The sequence below is a fragment of the Orycteropus afer genome, unplaced genomic scaffold (genome assembly GCF_000298275.1).
Source record: "Orycteropus afer afer isolate SDZICR_OR568_19922 unplaced genomic scaffold, OryAfe1.0 scaffold00049, whole genome shotgun sequence".
Lineage (NCBI taxonomy): Eukaryota > Metazoa > Chordata > Mammalia > Tubulidentata > Orycteropodidae > Orycteropus > Orycteropus afer.
The window spans coordinates 5,297,556-5,318,194 of NW_006921636.1; the positions used below are offsets into that span (position 1 = coordinate 5,297,556).

The following is a 20,639-nucleotide window of genomic DNA, read 5'->3' on the forward strand; positions in this document are numbered from 1 at the left end:
CCCTCCAAATGCTGCAAACAAGAGGTTCTCAGAAACAATATTACAGCTCATTAGTAAGTAAAAGTCATCCAGTAAATTCCAACAAAAAGCTCCTCATATAAAAGGATCCCACGTATTGACAGGTTCCATAGAATCCCAGCCTCTTCCTCACATTACTGAAAAGTGTAAATAAATAAATCTTTGAGGTATTATGGCAATCCATAGCTCTCGGCGGGTCAGACGATGCCTGCCATCTCAGTACTGAGGAAACATCTCATCAATTTTGGCAGCCCACGCCATGAGGCCCCCCACAACATCCTGAACTGTCAGAGAGTCTAACTGCCGGGCCGCTGTTAAGGACTGCAGGATCTTCACGGCTTTCTGGGAGTCATTTCCCAGTTTGCAAATCACATAAATGGGGAGCGCTGTCCCTTCCTGCGTGTCCTGCTTTCCTCCCCCGATTGCTTCTCTTAAGAGCTTCAGGCTCTCCGCATCCCTCCGTTCCAACTGTTTCAACGGGATGTGTAGGGCATGAGACAAACGGCAGATGTCCACCTCCACTTGAGGCCTGACATCCAGCAACAGGTGGGGTACCCCAGAATCCAGAAGTCGCTTATAGTCGGTGACAGAAACCCGCTCTTTTGGGCTCAGCAGACGCAGGGAGCGACACTTATCGGTGGCTGAGGAGCCACAGAAGGCTTCGTAGTCCTGCAGGTCAGTTACAGTGGGCTGCTCCCCACAAGCTGCGCAGTCGGGCCTGCGCTTCCGCAGCTGAATACAGCGGAAACGCCCTCTGAGGGCATCGAACAGCAACAAGCTGCCACTGTAAGAGGGGCCCAGACCCGCGGCGATCTTCAGCACTTCCAGCGCCTGCAGGCAGCCCAGCACCCCGGTGACGACACCGAGCACCCCACCATCCGCGCAGTTGGTCACTGTCTCCGCTGGGGGTGGCTGGGGAAAGACGCAGCGATAGCAAGGCCCGCCGTCATAGTGGTAGACTGTAATTTGGCCCTCGAAGCGCAGGGCGCTGGCCGACACCAGAGGCCGACCAGCCAACACACACGCGTCGTTAACCAGGTAGCGAGTAGGCACGTTGTCCGAGCAGTCGGCCACCACGTCATAGCGGCGGACCAGGTCTAACGCCGTGGCTGGCGTAAGAGCCTGTGCGTAAGGCACGCACTCCACAGCCGAGTTGAGGCGCCGCAAAGAGGCGGCCGCTGAAAACGCCTTGGCCTGCCCGGCCAGAGCCTCGCTATGCAGCACTTGGCGGGCCAGGTTGCTCATCTCCACTACGTCATAGTCGAGCAGTCCAATGCGGCCCACGCCGGCCGCTGCCAGGTACTGCGCCAGTGGGCAGCCTAGCCCACCACAGCCCACGACCAGCACTGACGCGGTCACTAGGCGCAGCTGTCCGTGCACGCCCAATTCGGGTAACACGAGCTGCCGGCTGTATCGCAGAATCTCGTCCCGGGATAGGGCGGCCTTCTGCGGGAGCGGTGACACCGGAACCAGCCGTTCTGGCACAGATTCTTGCTCCTCCGAAAGAGCTGCCGCCAACCTCTGCTTCAGGCAACGTAACTCCTCCTCACGCTGGGCAACTTCTGCCTTCAAAGCGAGTACCTCCTCACTGGTAGCCATGGCTGCCACTTCCAGAAGTTGTCGTGAAAGGCATTTCCGTTTCCGGCTTGCCGTCTCCTAGCAACTGGAATAAACTAAAATACTTTATGGCGCTTGGAAAAGAGTGATGAATATGTAGATTTCATGAAATAGCCTTGAATATTTTACTTTGAAGATCAGTATATCCTTAGGACTTTCAATAATATACAGAAAGCATTAGAAGAACGAAATCATCCCTTTCTTCCCGTATTTGGTACGGCCCGACGTGTCCACTTTCCGCATCGCGTTTACGTCATTCCGCTTCCGGCAGCTCGCGCAGGTCCGTCATGGCGTCTGTAGAAGTCAGTCGTAGCCTACACAGGTCTCGCTGGGATCAGGAGGGGCAAGCCCCGCGGCAGGACAAGTTTTCGGTGCTTTTACCCACCTACAACGAGCGCGAGAACCTGCCGCTCATCGTGTGGCTGCTGGTGAAAAGCTTCACTGAGAGGTAGCGCTCCTGGCCGCCAGCCCCGAGATGAGCTGAGCTGGCTCCCCTGGTCTGAGTGTCAGCCGTTGGCTGCGCGAGGCGGCCCTACCGGGCCTCTTCTCGGCTTCTGTAGGAAGCCTCGGGGAGAAGGCTACCCTGCGTGGAAAATGGGTTGATACATTTCTGTTTTGTCCGTGACCTGAGTCTCATATCTGACCTTGGATTTTGTGAAACATGCCTTAATTATAAACGATCTCCTCTAACCGCCTGCTGTCACTTTTTTTTTTTTTTTCTTTTTCTTTCCCTTAAATGAGCCGGGAGTTCTTTTAACTTGGTAGCAAGGCTGAAAGCCTGACCTCATTCCTCCCTCTAGGCTGTCAAGATCTGCAGCAGGCTTCTGAGAGCCCTCACGCCCCGCCCGGGTCTGAGCGCTTATGTAAGAATGAGGTTTGGTTTGTGTGGGTCGGAGGTGTTGCTGGGCAGAATAACCTTTTTGGAGAAGAGAGAGCATAAGGGTTTCTGCGCAGATCACATCAGCTGGAATGTGGGTGTTTGGTGTGGTTGATAAAAACTGGGGTGGGGGGTGTTGGAGTTTGGGTTTGTGTTGTATAGTTTTTAGGAGACTTCAGAAAATTATGTATCAATATGAAGTAAGTTGTTATAAGGTTACACAAGTAGGTTCATACTGTTCATGTCATTGAAGATCTTTAGATTTCAGCGCATACAAGCAGCAAATTCATTTGAAAGTTCGGTGATCCTTTGTAGCCATGTTGTCTAGGTACCAGGTCATGCAGTGAACACGTTTCAAGAGTGTTTTGTTTTGGGGAGTTTGCTTTACAAATAAAAATAACGACTTCCCACCTTATTTCAGCGTTTAGAAAAGTACTAGATACATAGTGCTTCTTTACTGAAATGAATCTTGGAACAAACACACTCATGCTTTTGCTAGTGTACTCAAAACCCACTGCCATCAAGCAGACTCCAACTCAGCGACCCTACAGGTCAGAGTAGAACTGCCACATGGGTTTCCAAGGCTGTAAATCTTTACGAAGGGAGACTGCCACAGCTTTCTCCTCAGGAGTGGCTGGTGAGTTCCCACCCCTGACCTTTTGGTTAGGTATGGAATTATTTAATTACTGCTGCACTAAAGCTCCTTTTTTTTTTTTTTGAAATATGCTAAGAGTAAATTCCTGGCAGTGGATTTACTGGGTCAACAGAGATGTGCTTAAAAGTGACGGTTACTGCCAAATTGCTCTAAAGAAAGATTGTACCACCTTAGACTCTGCAACAAGCTTAAAGAGTGCCTGTTTACCCACCAACTGGCCAATCTGAGTATTAACTAAACTTAGTTTTTTGGAAATAATTGGCGAAAAATACTATCGCTGTTTATTTGCATTTCTTTGAGTGAGATATTTCTCTTCATGTACATGACTCCTTAAAGTTTTCTTTTCTCATCAGATCCATCTTTTTCTGTTTATGTTTTGATTTCTACAAGCTACTTGGGGAAAATAATTCACATAGAGCTCTGGTGGCGTAGTGCCTGAGGCATTTGACTGCTAACCAGAAGGCTGGCGGTTCAAACCTACCAGTCACTCCTCAGAAGGAAGCTTGGGCAATCTACTTCTGTAGAGATACCTCCTCGGAAACCCAAGGAGGGGTCACTGTGAGTCGGGTCCAACTTGACGGCAGGGCAGTGTGTTTGTGTTTATTTTGGTATCTTACTTCATTTTGTCTTCTGATTTTATATTTTTGGTCTTTTTTTTTTATGTTCTGCAATTTTGTCTTTTAATGGTTCTGAGTATTTTTAATAAAAATGAAATTTAATAGACGAAACGTAAACATTTTCTTTGAACGCGTAGTAAAATTATTTAAAGTCAGCTCAACTTCTTTAAGCTACTTCACCCTCAGGTGCAGTGGGTGCTTTGAAATTGAGATGGGGAGTAGTTTTGTTTATGAATGACCCCGTTTTGCTTATGAGTTGTATCTCCTTTTATAAAAGACACATTAATTAGAATTGTCATTTGTGTTTTCTTTTATAAAGCACTGTGTCCAATTTGAAGGTATAATAGGAAACTGAAGTCATTTTATCTACTGTCTTCCAAGTTCACTGGGTGATTTTTTTAAAACCTTTAACAGTGGAATATGTTTTCTAGTTGAGTTTCTTGTATATGTTTCTTAAAGTAGGACCAAGAGAAAACAAAATGCTGTATTGTGTGGTGTGGCTATGCCTTTTTTCTTTCCCCTCAAGTTTCCTGATAAAAGTTAACAAAAAGATTGCCTCCCCTTTTTTAAATTAGCCATAATGATGGCGATCAGATGTATATCTGTGTAATATTAATCTACCAGGTAGTGTTCAGGAGCTGTGGTAGCGTAGTGCCTAAGGCACTTGACTGCTAACCAAAAGGCTGGCGGTTCAAACCCACCAGCCACTCCTTGGAAGGAAGATGGGGCAATCTACTTCCATGGTGATACTGCCTGGGAAACCCAAGGAGGGGTCGCTATGAGTCAGGTCTGACTCAACGGCACATAACAACAACAACAACAACAGGTAGTGTTTGCTGGCACTCTTAGAGTAGAAATGATCACGTGAAGTTATTGGAAAGTAAGAAAGCAAACTGCAGTTGCCATCAAGTTGATTCTGACTCATGGCAACCACACATGTGCAGAATAGAACTGCACTCCATCAGGTTTTCAAGGCTGTTACCTTTTAGAAGCCTTTTTTCCTACGTGCCTTTGGATGGGTTCGAACTACCAACCTTGACTTAACCTTTTCAAGACTGAATTATTTTCTGCTTTCAATTTTTTGTTCAACCCATGTGTTTTTGGTAATGAAAGGAATTTGAATGAGAGGGAAAATTTTTTTTTAGATAATATACATTTTGATACAATTAGTGGGATACATATGTCCCAAGAGATTTCTGGTGCTGGAGTTGGTGGGATGAGGCCCATTTCTTTAGATTCATGAAGTAATGTAGGCCCTCACTAGATGGCAGTATAAATGACAGCTATATACATGGACCTCACCAGATGGAACACACAGAAATCAAATCAACTGCATCTGTGGAAAGAGGTAGTGGAGCTCAGTATCATCAGTCAGAACAAGGCCAGGAACTGACTGTTGAACAGACCATCAGTTGCTCATATGCAAGTTCAAGTTGAAGCTGACGAAAATTAAAACAAGTCCATGACAGCCAAAATAAGACCTTAATTGTATCCCACCTAAATTCAGAGACCATTTGAAGAATAGATTTAATGCACTGACCGCTAATGACTGAAGGCCAGGCAAGTTATGGGATGATGTCAAGAACATCATACCTGAAGAAAACAAAACGTAATTAAAAAGACAGGAAGCAAGGAAAAGACCAAACTGGATGTTAGAACAAAAATGATCAGAATTACTGGTTGGATAGAGACTAATGGAACCCCCAAGACTATGGCCCCAGGTTATCCTTCAGTCCTGAAACTGGACTCACTTCTGTGGATTAGCTCTTAACCAAACAGTAGAAAGACCTACAGCAGAACACCTACCCCAAGGAGATACACCTACCCACCCTAGGGAGATGTACCCTTTAGTTCAGTTAACCATGAGACATCAGAAGGGCAGCATTTGCATAGAGGGAAAGCTGGACAGAAGAGTTCGTAGATAAGAAGGGCAAAGGAAAAGAGTAGTTACGAGGGGGAGATTGGAGGAGAGTTTTTTATTGGGATTGTAATTGGGGCCATGAAACCAAATGTGCATGAACTGTTTGTTGAGAGTAAAACTAATCTCCTTTGTAAATTTGCACCCAAGTCACAATTTAAAAAAAAGGATGTCAGAAGAGACTCTGAAACGTAAATGGAGAGGAGTTAAAATGAATGGAAGAAATGATGACGTGGGAGCTGAACAGAAGATTTCAAAGGGCAGCTCCAGAAGACAAAGTAAAGTGTTACATGTAACGAGATGTGCAGAGATGAGGTAGAAGATGCAAAGGGAAGAGCACCGTTAGCATTTCTCAAGCTGAAAGAACTGAAGAAAATACTCAAGCCTCAAATTGCAATATTGAAGGATTCAATAGGTAAAATATTGAACAATGCAGGAAGTATCAAAATAAGATGGAATGAAAACACAATTACTGTGCCAAAAAGAACTGATCAGTGTTCAGCAATTTCAGGAGGTAGCATGTGACCAAGAATCAGTGGTATTGAAGGAAGAAGTCTAAGCTGCACTGAAGGAATTGGCAAAAGCAGGGCTCCAGGCATTGACAGAATACCCATTGAAATGTTTTAGCAAACAGATACAGTGCTAGAGGCACTTACTCATTTATGCCAAAAAATTTGAAAGAAAGATACCTGGCCAACTGACTGGAAGAGATTGGTGCTTGTGCCCATCTGAAAAAAAAGGTGATGCAACAGGATGTGGAAATTGTCAAACAGTATCATTAATAATATCACACACAAGTGAAATTTTGCTCGAGATTATTCAAAAATGGTTACAGCAGTGTATTGACAGGGACCTTCCAGAAATTCAAGCTGGATTCAGAAGAGGATGTGGAATGAGGGATATCATTGTTGACGTCAGATGGATCTTGGCTAACAGCAAAGAATACCAGAAAGGTGTTTACCTGTGTTTTATTGACTATACGAAGACGTTCATCTGTGTGGATCATAACAAATTATGAATAACATTGCAAAGAATGGGAATTCCAGGACACTTAATTGTGCTTATGAGAAATCTGTACGTAGTCCAAGAGACTGCCATTCAAATAGAACAAGGGGATACTGCATGGTTTAATATCAGGAAGGGTGTGTGTCAAGGGTTGGATCCTTTCACTGTACTTATTCAATCTGTATGCTGAGCAAATAATCCAAGAGGCTGGACTATATGTAGAAGAACACGGCATCAGGATTGGAGGAAGACTAGTTAACAATTTGCAATATGCAGATGACACAGTCTTGCTTACAAAGTGAAGAAGACTAGAAACACTTACTGATGAAGATCAAAGACTATAGTCTTCAATATGAATTATAGCTCAACATAAATAAAACAAAAATCCCATAACTGGTCCAGTAAGGAACATCACAATAAGTGGGGAAAAGATTGAAGTTGTCAGGGATTTGATTTTAATTGGATCCACAGTCAACACCTGTGGAAGCCGCAGTCTGGAAATCAGATGATACATTGCAGCGGGAAAGGCACTAGGGTGGCACTGTGGTTAAAACATTCGGCTGCAAACCAAAAGGTTCGTGGTTTGAACGTAGCAGCCACTCCACGGAAGAAAGTTGAGGCAGTCTGCTTCCATAAAGGTTTACAGCCTTGAAAATCCAGTTGTTGTTGTTATGTGCCATCAAGTTGGACTGACTCATAGCGACCCCTCCTTGGGTTTCCGAGGCTGTATCCACTATGGAAGTATATTGCCCAACATTCTTTTGGAGGAGTGGCTGGTAGGTTTGAATCGCCAGCCTTCTGGTTAGCAGTCAAGTGCCTTAGGCACTAGGCTACCAGAGCTCTTTGTTATGTAAATCCTATGGGGCAGTTATATTCTGCCCTGTAGGGTTGCTGTGAGTTGGATTTGACTTGATGGTGGTGGATTTGCTTTGGGTATTGTATTTGGCAAATCTGCTGCAAAAGACCTCTTCAAAGTGTTCAGAAACAAAGATGTCACTTTGAAGACTAAGGTGTGCCTGACCCAAGCCATTGTCTTTTCAATAGCTTCATATACATGGGAAAATTGGACAGTGGCTATGAAAGAAAACCAAAAAAAGAACTAAACTCACTCCCATCAAGTCGATTCCAACTCATAATGACCCCTTTTGGGTTTCCAAGGTGGTAAATTTTATGGAAGTAGATTGCCCCATCCTCTTTCTGCAGAACAACTGGTGGGTTTGAACTTCCACCTTTCTGGTTAACAGTCAAAATGCCTTAGGCACTGTGCCACCAGAGTTCCTTGGATAAGGAAGACTAGAGAAGAAATGTTTCATTTGAATTACAGTGTTGGCTAAGAATACTGAGTACACCATGAACTGCCGGTAGAACGAACAGATCTTTCCTAGAAGAAGCACAGCCAGAATGCTCCGGAGAGGTGAGAATGGCCAGACTTTGTCTCACCTACTTTGGTCACGTTGTCAGAAGGGACCAGTCCATGGAGAAGGGTATATGGATGGTAAAGTAGAAGGTCAGCAAAAAAAAAAAAGGGGGTGGTAAGAACCCACAACGAGATGGATTGACACAGTGGCTGCAATGATGGGCTCAAGCTACCAAGGATTGTGAAGGCGGTGCAGGACCTGGCAGTGTTTTGTTACATTGTACATAGGGGTCAGAACTGACTGGACAGCACCTAACAACAACAGATGGCAGCACACACTAAAAGTGGGGTAACTGTTTCCCACTAAACCCCAGAGGCAGGAAATACAGGTAGATAGGTAGTCATGAATTAATAGCGCATAACTGTGCAGCCCAGGGATTCCAGAAAATAATAGATGCATTAATTTTGTAGTTCTGTGAAATCTCTTGTAGTTCTGTGCTTTTTCATTTGATACTGTGGGATGATAGGATAATTATTGAAATAGTGTTTTAGGAGATTGATTTAAGACACCATTCTAAGTTTTTTGTTCTTTTTTAAAATAGGATGAAATTAAATCAGATTTTATTCCTGGCTACTATTGAAATCTATTTGGGATTAAATTTAAAAGAATAATTACTTAGAGTGACTTAATCCATTTTGAGTCACTTTTTGTTAGTACTTTTGAAATATATAACTAAGATCTGATATTAAGGTTTCATAGTTCAATTTCATTTCCAGAGCTATTAAATAAAATTTTTTATCACCATATATCAGTGTATATTATACACGTGTATTTTAGAGTGTCTTTTCTTTATGAGAGCATTTCGATATCAGCTATCTGACAATAGCATTTTCTAGCAACATGCCGAGTTTTGGGGTGAAGTACTAAATACTTGGCATTTCTTATTTCCTTTGATAATTGAAGTTTTCTTTAGCAACTAATATGGCAATAAATTTCCACTTGTGAGGAATCAGCAATTTTAGAATTGTTATTTTTTATATCTTCTTGTTGTTAAGAATACAAAGCAAAACACCAATCCAAACATTTCCCCATTTGTTGTTGTTATGTGCCGTCAAGTCAGCTCTCAAACTCATAGCAACCCCTCCTTGGGTTGCCTAGGAGGTATCACTACGGAAGTAGATTGCCCAGCCTTCCTTCCCAGGAGTGGCTGGTGGGGATGAACTGCCAGCCTTCTGGTTAGCAGTCCGGTGCCTTAGGCACTAAGCCACCAGAGCACCGGTTCCATTTAGTGCCATTGATTACATTCTTCAAGATGTGCGACCATTTTCACTTCCTTTTCTGAGTTGTTCCTCCATTAACATAACCTCACTGCCCTCTAAGGTTCCTTTCTAACCTTTCCAGTTGCTGTTGTCGCTTAGATCCCATAGAGATAGTTCTTGAAAGAGCACAGTGCTCACGGCAGTTATTTTTTACTGTTGTTGTTCTTGTTAGGTGCCATTGAGTTGATTTCAGTCCATCCTGACTGCCTGTAGAACAGAAGGAAACAACTGCCCAGCCATGTGCCATCCTGACAGTCATTGCTATGCTTGTGCCTATTGTAGCAGCCACTGTGTCAATCCATCCTGTTGAGGCTCTGCCCTTTTTTGCTGACCCTCTGCTTTACCAAGTACGATACCCTTCTCCAAAAATAGTCCATCTCCTGCTAACATCACCAAAGTACTAGAGAGGAAGTCTGACTATCTTCGCTTCTAAAGGGTATTTCATCTGTACTTCCTCCAAGACAGATTTGTTCATTCTTCTGGTAGCCTACGGTATTTTCAATATTTTTTGCCAACACCATAATTCAAATGCATCATTTTTTCTGTGGTCTGTACTCATTGTCCAGCTTTCACATGCATATGAAGCTGTTGAAAAGACAGTGGCTTGGGTCAGGCGCACCTTAGTCTCCATAGTGACATCTTTGCTTTTTGAACCTTTAAAAGAGGTCTTTTTCAGCAGATTTGTCCAATGCAATACCCAAACCAAGCCCACTGCCATCAAGTCAAATCCAACTCATAGCAGCCCTACAGGACAGAGTATAACTGCCCCACAGGATTTCCAAGGCTATGAATCTTTATGGAAGCAGACTGCTTCATCTTTGTCCTGTGGAACAGTTTGTGGGTTCGAACCACCAACCTTTGGTTAGAAGCTGAATGTTTTAACCACAGTGCCACCCAAGCACCTTTCCTAGTGCAGTACATCATCTGATTTCTTGACTGCTGCTTCTATGGGTGTTGATTGTAGATCCAGCTAAAATCCCTGACAACTCCAATCTTTTTTCCATTTATCATGATGTTGCTTACTGATCCAGTTGTGAGGATTTTTGTTTTCTTTATGTTGAGGTGTAATCCGTAGTGTGGCTGTAGTCTTTGATCTTCATCGGCAAGTGCTTCAGGTCTTCTTCACTTTCAGCAAGAAAGGTCGTGTCATCTGCTTATCACAGGTTGTTGGTGAGTCTTCCTCCTCTCTGGATACAGACTAGCTTCTTGGATTATTTGCTTGGCATACAGATTGAATACGTTTGGTGGAAAAGATACAACCCTGACACATATATTTCCCAATTTTAAACCACGTAGTATCCCCTTGTTCTGTTCAAGCAACTGCCTCTTGGTCTGTGTGTACAGGCTCTTCATGAGCACAATTAAGTGTTCTGGAGTTCCCGTTCTTCCCAATATTATCGATAATTTTTTATGATCCATACAGTCACAGTCAACTGTCTTTGCATAGTGCATAAAGCGTACGTAGGTAAACACACCTTTCTGGTATTCTATTTTCTTAGTTCAGCTAAACTGTTGTTTGGTTTTAAGGAGACTTTTGGGAATATTTTTGATTTAAGGTGTAAAGATTATTTCATGGCAATAGTTAACAGGAGTTCATCCAGCCTTCATGGCTCCAGGAAGTCTGAAGTCCATGAGAATTTGAAATTGTGTTCTGCATAAAATTGTTATTTTTGAGTTTGAGAACACTGTCTTCAAATGTTAAACTTAATTTTTAATTTTTTTAAATTGTAGTGGAATCAACTATGAAATTATAGTCATAGATGATGGAAGCCCAGATGGAACAAGGGAAGTTGCTGAACAATTGGAGAAGATCTACGGGTCAGACAAAATTGTAAGTTATATGAACCTTTCTGTGTCTCATCAATTATGTTTATTCTATGTACAGGAAATACAAGAAATAAACAATGTTTTAATATATTTGTCTTGTTGTTGTTGTTTGCCATCGAGTCGGCCCCGACTCATAGCGACCCCTCCTTGGGTTTCCGAGGCAGTATCACTACGGAAGTAGGAATGCCCAACCTTCTTTCTGAGGAGTGGCTGGTGGGTTTGAACCACCAGCCTTCAGGTTAGCAGTCAAGTGCCTTAGCCACTATTTGTCTAGGAGCATAAAAGATGAAGAACAACTTTATGAATAGACTTGGTTTACATTCATTTTCATTTTGCTTGAGGTTTTACATGCTTTTGGTGTATTGGGTCACTGGTAATTTATGGCAACAGTGAACCTTTATATGAATTTTTTTTTATGACTGAGTCTCATAAATTTTCTGGATGGGTACAATTAAAGCACGATACTGAATTGACTGGGAATATCATGGAACCAAGTTGCAAACAGTAGTGTGTGTCTTTGTTAATCTTCATCATTTTCTTTCTCTAAGCAACTAACAGCTTATATCTGGATATGATTGCTGTTTGTTTTCACATCATGTTAGAAAGTCATCATATCAAAATGTGTTGTACCCTAAAACTCAGATTCAAATATGGTACCTTTTTTGTGGGTAAATGTTTTGGAACTTTATTTATCCTCCTGTTGTTTATAACTTTTCAGAGCACTTAGCATTTTTGTTTTTATTTTTGTCTATATAACAGTGTTGTGGAAGTAGAATGACTTCTGACTGTCTGACTCCTGCTTTTCCCCCTGTATCTTCAGGTTGTTGAAGTAACACAGAAATAACCTAGGCAAATGTACAGTTAACTTTATGATGGCTTTGTAAATTTTATTTTTAATCACTGGTTTGGATTTATTAAGAACATAGAAGCTTACCTCAGTTTAACTCATAAATGTTTGAATATACTTATGAGTTCTACTTTGGATAATTCTTGGACCAAAAGCATGTGATTAAGTACAGATTTGATTAGAAAACACATTCTACACATAGGGTAGATTTGTAGTATGTACAGATGGGGGGTTCTCAGCCCTGGTACTACTGACTTTTCGGGGTTTCTCAGCCTTGGTACTACTGACATTTCAGGGCCTAGATGACTTTGTTGTGAGGAGAGGTCCTGTGCACTGTTGCATGTTTTGCCACATCCCTTGCCTCTACTCAGTAGCAGCCCCTCTCCACAGTGCAGCAACCAAAAATGTCTCCGGACATTGCCAAGAGTCCTCTGGGAGCACAGTAAACTGCTCTGCCCCAAACCAAGAACACTGGTGTAGACAAATCCAGAACTTTTTTGACATTTACGTGTCAGGAAATGGTAATGAAGCATCATAAAAAATAATCACTAGGTCCAAATAATCTTTTTTCTTTTTTCCTACTCCAGATGTTCATGATTAATCCCAATAATAGAAATAACTTCTATTAATATTCTTAGAGGTGAATGTTGGTTGGAAGAAATCTTGGCTAGTGGGAGGAGCTTAATTTTCATATAAGGGAACTGTGTTACTTAGATACATAAAAAAAAAAAAAAAACAAAACTCACTGCCATCGAGTCGTATCTGACTCAGCAACCCCTCCTTGGGTTCCTGAGGCAGTATCACTACGGAAGTAGATTGCCCAGTCTTCCTTCCAAGGAGTGGCTGGTGGGTTTGAACCAGCAGCCTTCTGGTTAGCAGTCAAATGCTTTAGGCATTCCGCCCCCAGAGCTCCCACTTGGATATGTAGTAAGTCTGTGCTGTACTATGGATTCTTTCAGTCTGTCTTGCAGATAATCAATCACAAAGGTATCAGCATTCTCAGAAAATCTTCTGACATACAGGAAACCCATCTAGTTGTCATCCAGTTGATTCTGACTGAGGCTAACTCCATGTGGGTCAGTCGAGCTGTGCTCCGTGAGGCTAACCTTTCAGAAGTAGACTGCCTGGCCTTTCTTGCGGAGCACCTCTGGGTAGACTCAGACCTCCAGCCTTGAGGTTGGCATCCTATTACATTACTCACTTGCACCACTCAGGGACTTGTCCAGAAGGTGGTCAGAAGTGGACACAATTTGAGCATTCTAATAGAGGCTTCCGATGATTTTTTGCCAGTTCCTCAATTTTTCTTTAAAGAGCCCAGGGGCAAGACCACTGATTTACGTTTATTATGTATAGGATACCCTGAGTTATACTATATGTATTTAATCTGGGAACATCGACTTGACAGTATTTTGAATAATTTTGTCATGGAACTTCAGCCTTAAGGTGTAATTGATTGGTTGGATTTAGGGAATGCCGTCTTCTAGATTGACTTTCCCAGATTCTAAAACAGCGTTGTTCATAAGAGTTCCGTTTCCTCCATCAACCCAATAAAATTATATTATAATTAAATTATATTATAATGAAAAAAAAATTAACATTCACTATTTTGATTTCCTTTTAGTAGCAGATGCAAATTCCTTATTCACTCATTTTATATAAATCTTCAGCTAAGAAAGGTACTGTCTTATTTTACAGCTGTTCAGTTACCCAAATAAAAACAAACCCATTGCCATTGAGTTGATTCTGACTCATAGTGACCCCCATTGGGTTTCCAAGGCTCTAAATCTTTATGGAAGTAGATTGCCTCGTCTTCCTCCCATGGAGCAAGGTAAACTTCTGGTTAGCAACCAAATGACTTACCCGCTGCACCACCAGAACTCCTGTTCACTTATCAGTGAGGCTCAAATTTTTTTTAATGTCCCCTCCCCCCACAGATTTTTATCTTTAAATCACTTAAACCAGAAAATGACTGTTTTTTTTTGTTGTTGTTGTTTTTAATTTAAGCAATGCCAGGAATGGAACTTAAGTGCTTGTAAGTGACATACGTATGTTCAGTTGAGGGGAAAGATAGAGAAAAATGATTATTGAAACCATCTTAGAATAACTTGAAATATTCAGTACAGATGTTTTGTCATCTGACCGCTAAACTGGTCACAATGTTTCTGAAAAAAAGCCAAATATTTTGTTTGTTTTTGTTTACATATATTATAAATATGTGTGGGTTTTTTTTCCCCATCTTTGTAGAGGAAGATGCTGAGGCAAGAAGTTAAATCACTTGCCAAGGTTACACAGCTAATAAATGGCAGAAGTAGAACCAAAGGAGAACTGGAGGCACATATTCTAAGCTGTTTACAGTGATAATAATGCTGAAATCTGAGATTGTGGCGACTTCAACCTTTCCCTGTCAAATGCTTCTGTTTTGTTTGATTTATGTAGTTTGTTTCATCTCCCAACCTGAAATCAGATTGCATTACCTACATTTTGTCATTATTTTATAGTTTAGTATTTTAAAAAATTATTCTAACACATAAACCCTTTATATTTGAAACATCGAACCTAACATCTCTTAAGATTTGACTACGTGAAAACATTGAAGTTTTGTCTATCCTAAAAATCAAAATATTATCTCTAACAAAAAACGATTATCCTCCAACAAATAAACAGGAACAGATAATTCATAAGACAACTTAAAATGGCCAGTAGACAAAAAAACAACTAAAAAATTGAGCCTCACTGATAAATGAACTTGGAAAATTATTGTTGTTAGGTGCCATCGAGGCAGTCTTGGTTCACAGTGAGCCTACATACAACAGAATGGAATACTGCCTGGTCTTCCTTCATCCTCACAATCCTTGTTATGCTTGACCCCCTGTGGTAGTCACTGTGTCAGTCTGCCTCACTGAGGGTCTTGCTCTTTTTTGCTGACCTTCTACCAACTGTGATACCCTTCGGCAGGGTCTCATCTCTCCTGATAACATGACCAGTTTCAAGAGACGAAGTCTCACCATCCTCACTTCTCAGGAGCATTCTGGCTGCACAATGGGAGAGTATAAGTAGCCTTTTTTAGCTGAAGATTTATTTTCAGTATCTTCTTTATTTTCTGTGAAAATACCCAATGGTTTTGAGAGTATGGTAAAAAGGGTCCACTCAATTACTGTTGTTGATCCTAGCATAAAGTGTCCCATTTTTCTGAAATGTCATCAAGCATGGTTCTCACGACCCTTAAAGATGTTTGTGCCTTTGATGTAGGAAGTATAAAAAGCAGGTTATAAACCTCTGTATGTAGTACAGTCTCTATTCTATTTTTAAATGCATTTACTTACTTACCACTTTGGAATTTTTTTGTTAGTTACATCTTTTGTTCAAGATTTTTATGATAAAAATTGTTTACAAAGTAAGTTTCTCATCAAACCTCGTGCAGTCAGGTGCTTTCTACACGCTATGGTAAGTGTTCCGGGAAGAGTATGTGCCAGCATTCTTCTAAGAACTTTACATGAACCCATGCTCATTCTTGATGACAGCTGTGTGAGGTCAGCTCTCTTGTGCCTTTGACACAGCCAGGATCACACAGCTAATGCTCCTACCTACTGTGCTGTCCTGTCTCACATAGAAAATGGCAGTCAGATTGATGTGAGATGACAAAACAAGGGGGCAGGGATGGGACTATGGGTCTGAAAGTAAAGGATGCTAGAAATATGAACTTTTTGTACCTAAGAAATGTCCCTAAGGCAACTGACTGCTAACCAGAAGGCTGGCAGTTCAAACCTACTAGCCACTCCTCAGAAGCAAGAATGGGCAATCTATCTCCATAGAGGTAACTGCCTTGGAAACCCAAGGAGGGGTTGCTATGAGTCAGAATTAACTCGATAGCAGTGAGTTTGGTTTTTTGTTATTATTATTGTTATAAAATGCAAGTGTTACCAACACGGTTGAAGTTACCATTGATGAGCATTTCCTGATCCTCATCCCAGTCCCATTCCTAATGGAGACCCTGGTCAGTAGTTTAGGGTGTTCCCTCAGACCTTTCCTGTGCATATATATGGATGAATCGGCACCTCTAGACTCTACGTAGTATGTAGTGGTGGTGGTGGTGGTTATATGCCATCGAGTTGGACCCAACTCATAACAACCATCCTTGGGTTTCCAAGGCAGTATCACTATGGAAGTAGATTGCCCCATCTTCCTTCCGAGGAGTGGCTGGTGAGTTTGAACCACCAGCCTTCTGATTAGCAGTCAGTTGCCTTAGACACTACACTACCAGAGCTCCCATAGTATGTAGTGGTGGTTTTTATTAAACATAAATGCATCTTCGTGTGTCTTTCTCTTTTTAGCTATAATCTAGAGAGCTTTCCTATCATCATCACATTACCTCATTTTTTTAAACTGCTCTGTAAAATTCTATCAGTTGGGATTTTGTTTATACTTTTATGTAAATGAACATTCAAAGTTATCCTTTATTTAAAAAAAAAGAAAAAAACTTACACAACTTAAACATAGGGTTATAGGAAATCTCAGATGAACTTTTAAAGGATTTGCTTTTTCAGGTCACATAGCAGATATGTTATCAGTAACTATCAATAAGTTGGAGCTCTGGTGTCTCAGTGCCTAAGGCATTTGAAAGCTAACCAGAGGTTGGCGGTTTAAACTCACCACCCACTCTGTGGGAGGAAGACTGGGCAATCTACTTCAGTAAAGATTTACCACCTTGGAAACCCAGTAAGGGTTCTGTGAGTCGGAATCGACTTGATGGCAGCGGGCTTGGTGTTTGGTTTTATCAATAAGTTGACAAAACCAAATAAAACCTGGCTGTGATCTGATCACATCTTGTTTGACTTTTTTTAGCAAATAAAATAATTATAGATAATTGTATGAATGTCTGTTTCTCTCCTGTATAAGCTTTTAGAGGGTAGGAATGTATTTTGTCCACTTTGTTTCTCCCCACAACCTATAGCAACTTGCATGTAGTAGACTATCAGTCCATCTTGATAGAATTGCGTAGAGAGTGATTATCTGGGGCAACATGCTTATATGCTGACAACAGAGGACAAGATAGGGTCACTGCACAAAGGGTGTGGGCAGTGTCCTCTGACCTCCTCTGACTTCAGGAGGAGAGACAGAATCACCGGCAGCACCAGCAGCCAAGGCCAGACATGCCGCCACCCTCTAATCTTTTTGCCAATTCTGACACCAACTCTCCCTCCCATAACATTCTGTTTCACTGCTGGGTTCAGTAATTTGTTGCAGTGGCCACACACAGCCCACAGATAACACTTAGATTATAGGGTTTATTAGGGAAGTAGCGGGCTGTAAATTCAGGATGAGAAACAACTCGGTATAGTTCTTTAATGAGGACAGCTTCTTCTCAGCCATGCCATAGGCACGCTTCTATCTGGCCTTGGCTTCTGCCTCCGCTCAGGCCGGTGTTACAAAGCTCTTTTAGTTTTTCCCAAAAAGTGCTCAGAGAGGCACTCCACTCTGCCAGCAAGCTTCCTGCCGGAAGGCACTCAGCATTCTTGCTCTGTAAGTTGGGAAGCCCACTGCTGTGTCTCATGCCAGTCTCTTGGTTGTGCCATGTCTGTTGCCACTGTCTCTCTGCCATCTTGGTGCAGGCATCTCAGGTCAAGAACACACTCCACTCCCAGTTCATCTTTCTTGATGGCAGTGAGAGCCCTCCTTTCTGCCTCATGAATGGTTCATTTTAAGCCTAGTGGGATGACATAACTGACCAATCACCATGTAAAGGTTCCATACACCTTATTTGCATGGTCCCACCCCCACAAGGGTGCCATATACCTTATTGACATTCCTGACAAGCTGCACCATTTCCTTGGTGGGCCACAAAGCATCTCATATTTACATAGTACCACCCAGTTCATCTGATGGGAGTGACAAAAGACCATGGCTAGAAGAGCCATGCCAGGTAATTCACCAAACCATCATCACTAGTGAGTGCTTGAGCCCCATATCTCATAAACTCAAGCAAATCAGAAGCTCAGCTCTCTACTTTTAAAAGCTTCCAGCCAAAAAAGGAAATGCTAAACAATAAAGTCAGAGTCGAAATATGAAGCAGAAAGATTAACTGACAAACTGTGACAAAAGAGAAATAATTGAATCTTCTGGTTAGTAATACTGTCCTAAAGTCTTGTCATTGGGCCAGGAACATGAAATGAGGTCATCCAAGCATAAGGTCAAGATGCTGAGTTGATGAAAGGTGTGGAATACATGTTTAAAATTGTAAAGTGAATTGGAAAGGTATAGGATAAGTTAGTTATTTCTTCATTTTACTTAAGAAGGAATCAGTAGATATTGTTTATGTTGATAAGTAAGAGATATAAAAATATTTTTTTAAAAATATATAACACCAGAAAAAAAAGCTTAATATTTTGCTGTAGGCCTACAGTAATTACTTGGCCTCAGAAGTTCTGTTAAAAGTGTTTGTTTTGTTACAAAGGCTTATGTTAGTTTGATCAAATGTGTTAAGCATAATGAATGAGCTTTCTCTTTTTAAGATGTAAGTGTAATTATATTTAGATTAATATGAGTAGCCACTATGAATTAAAGCTAGTCATAGCGTTGTTGATTTGTGTTAAACTGCTCTTCTTTGTTCTTACAGCTTCTAAGACCTCGGGAGAAAAAGTTGGGGCTAGGTAAGTAGACCCTTATCCCCTCTCATGCCTGCTCCTTGCCTTGGTAAGATTAGCCTTATATAGCCTTAGCATAGTTTCCCAGTTTGGAACAGGGCCAAAATATAGCCACCTATGCTTTTTAATGATCTTTATAACATGTAAATGGTTTGACCCAGGCTGCCTGTAATAGTCAGGCCACTCGGGAAAACAGAAACTACTATAAGCCTTTTCAGTGTAGGAAATTTAATACCAGGAATCTGGTTACATAGGTGAAGGAATTGCTGAGAAGCCAAATGGAATAGTGAGACTACTCAGAGATTAGTAACAGCTGGAGGCCACTGCCACCCCTAGGGAAGGAGCAGCAATGGAAAGAGATGGTGTTTGTGGAGCCCAGGAACTGGGGCTATTCCAGGGGAGTTGTAACCCTGGAGTGAGGAATACCCGGCAGAGATTAGAACCATGAAAGATAACCAACTGCTGCGGGGAGTCCCAGTAAGAGACTTTGCCCCTTCTCCCTCCCTGCATCTTCCCCCTGTAGTTTCCATCGGCTAAAGTTGTTAGGAAGCCGGTTTACAAGAGAATCTGGGACATGCAGTTCCCTGCAACACAGAACAGAATTGGGAAGGGCCAGAGAAATTCTGGAGCTGAGGGCCAACATTTTGGACTAGCCCTCCATCTTAGCTAATAATTGTGAGATGACAGTCTGAATAAGCCCACTCCTCACTTGTCGGCATGGTTAGGTTCCAAGACCAGGTCATTACACAGATATTGGTGTATTGTGGAAGCAGAGGATGGCTTTGTCATTCCATAACTGCCAACTTAGATCATTCCGTAATTGCCAAACCAGTGAGAATCGTGGCCCAACAAGGTTGACACACAACTTCAACCATCACAGCCAGCGTTACTTTCTCATACCTCAGCATTCATTACTGCCAACATGTGTTGTTAATGTGCAAAATAGTCAGATAGTAGATATTTTACTGTTGTCGTAAATGTGAAGTGTTGGATAACAAAATAGTTGATAAGTGAGGAATAGATGTACCTTTTTTTTCTGCTGCTGGTCACCTAAGGCATTTGACTGCTAACCAGAAGGCTGGAGGTTCAAACCCACCAGCCACTCCTTGGAAGGAAGGTTGGGCAATCTACTTCCATAGTGATACCGCCTCAGAAACCCAAGGGAGGGGTCGCTTTGAATTGGGTCTGACTCAACAGCAGTGAGTTTGTTTTTTTTTTTAGATTACTGGTCACAGTTGCTCATGTTGAGAAATTGGTATCATTTTAATCAAAAATTTGGGAGCTTGGTGGAAGCACATTTCTTAAAAGCTGAACATCTGCTATCCTACAAACCATCAGCTTATTGAATGATTAAAAAAATCTGACTCCAGAAGGTTCTTTAGGGTTGAAATGATCCAGGAACTACCATGAAAGCAGCTAAAAATTACCAGTGATACAACTAGTGTGGACAGATAATCACTACTTGACAAAAGAAGCTGGAAGAGTTTAGCCTGCTAGTGAGATCTGTTAGGGTTTTGGGGCAGGGATACAGATAATCCCCAAATCCTGCTCCTGACCAGTTACCCTTCCTTGCCAAGCCTCTGAGGAACCATTAGGCATAAAGTAGCAAAGTAGCTGTGAGCTGTGTCTTGGTTCCCAAATACCAGAGCAGACTCTGGTGTGCCAAGCTGACAGTATAAGAGATGCTTTCTGGGTAGCTTTTGTGGAGATAAACTTGGCATGTTGGAGAGTAGGAGCAGGGAGACTTGTTAGGTGGTGGTCCAGGTACCAGAAGATGGTACATGGGACTAAGGTGGAGACGAAAGAATAGAATCAAGAGATGTTTTAGATACAGAATCCATAGGACTTAATTTTAGTTTAGAAATAGGAGGTAAAGGCAGTGCAAAAACGGCAAGGAGGCCACATCTTCCGACCTCCTCTAATCCCACAAGAGGAAGACA

At 42.0% G+C, this 20,639-nt stretch overlaps 2 protein-coding genes across 2 annotated transcripts in view; one reads left to right on the forward strand and one right to left on the reverse strand.

The window, feature by feature from the left end:
- Positions 1-234: 234 nt before the first annotated feature.
- MOCS3 (molybdenum cofactor synthesis 3) lies at positions 235-1,617 on the reverse strand. Its single transcript, XM_007938310.2, has one exon. It carries the CDS (start codon positions 1,615-1,617, stop codon positions 235-237), a length of 1,383 nt encoding a protein of 460 aa, XP_007936501.1.
- Positions 1,618-1,922: 305 nt separating this feature from the next.
- Positions 1,923-20,639, forward strand: part of DPM1 (dolichyl-phosphate mannosyltransferase subunit 1, catalytic) — a 35,519-nt gene continuing 16,802 nt past the window's right edge. Inside the window, exons 1-3 of the mRNA XM_007938311.2 lie at positions 1,923-2,083; positions 11,116-11,215; positions 18,672-18,705. Of these exons, the coding sequence (XP_007936502.1) occupies positions 1,923-2,083; positions 11,116-11,215; positions 18,672-18,705 (295 nt within the window). The remainder of the gene's footprint in view (positions 2,084-11,115; positions 11,216-18,671; positions 18,706-20,639) is intronic.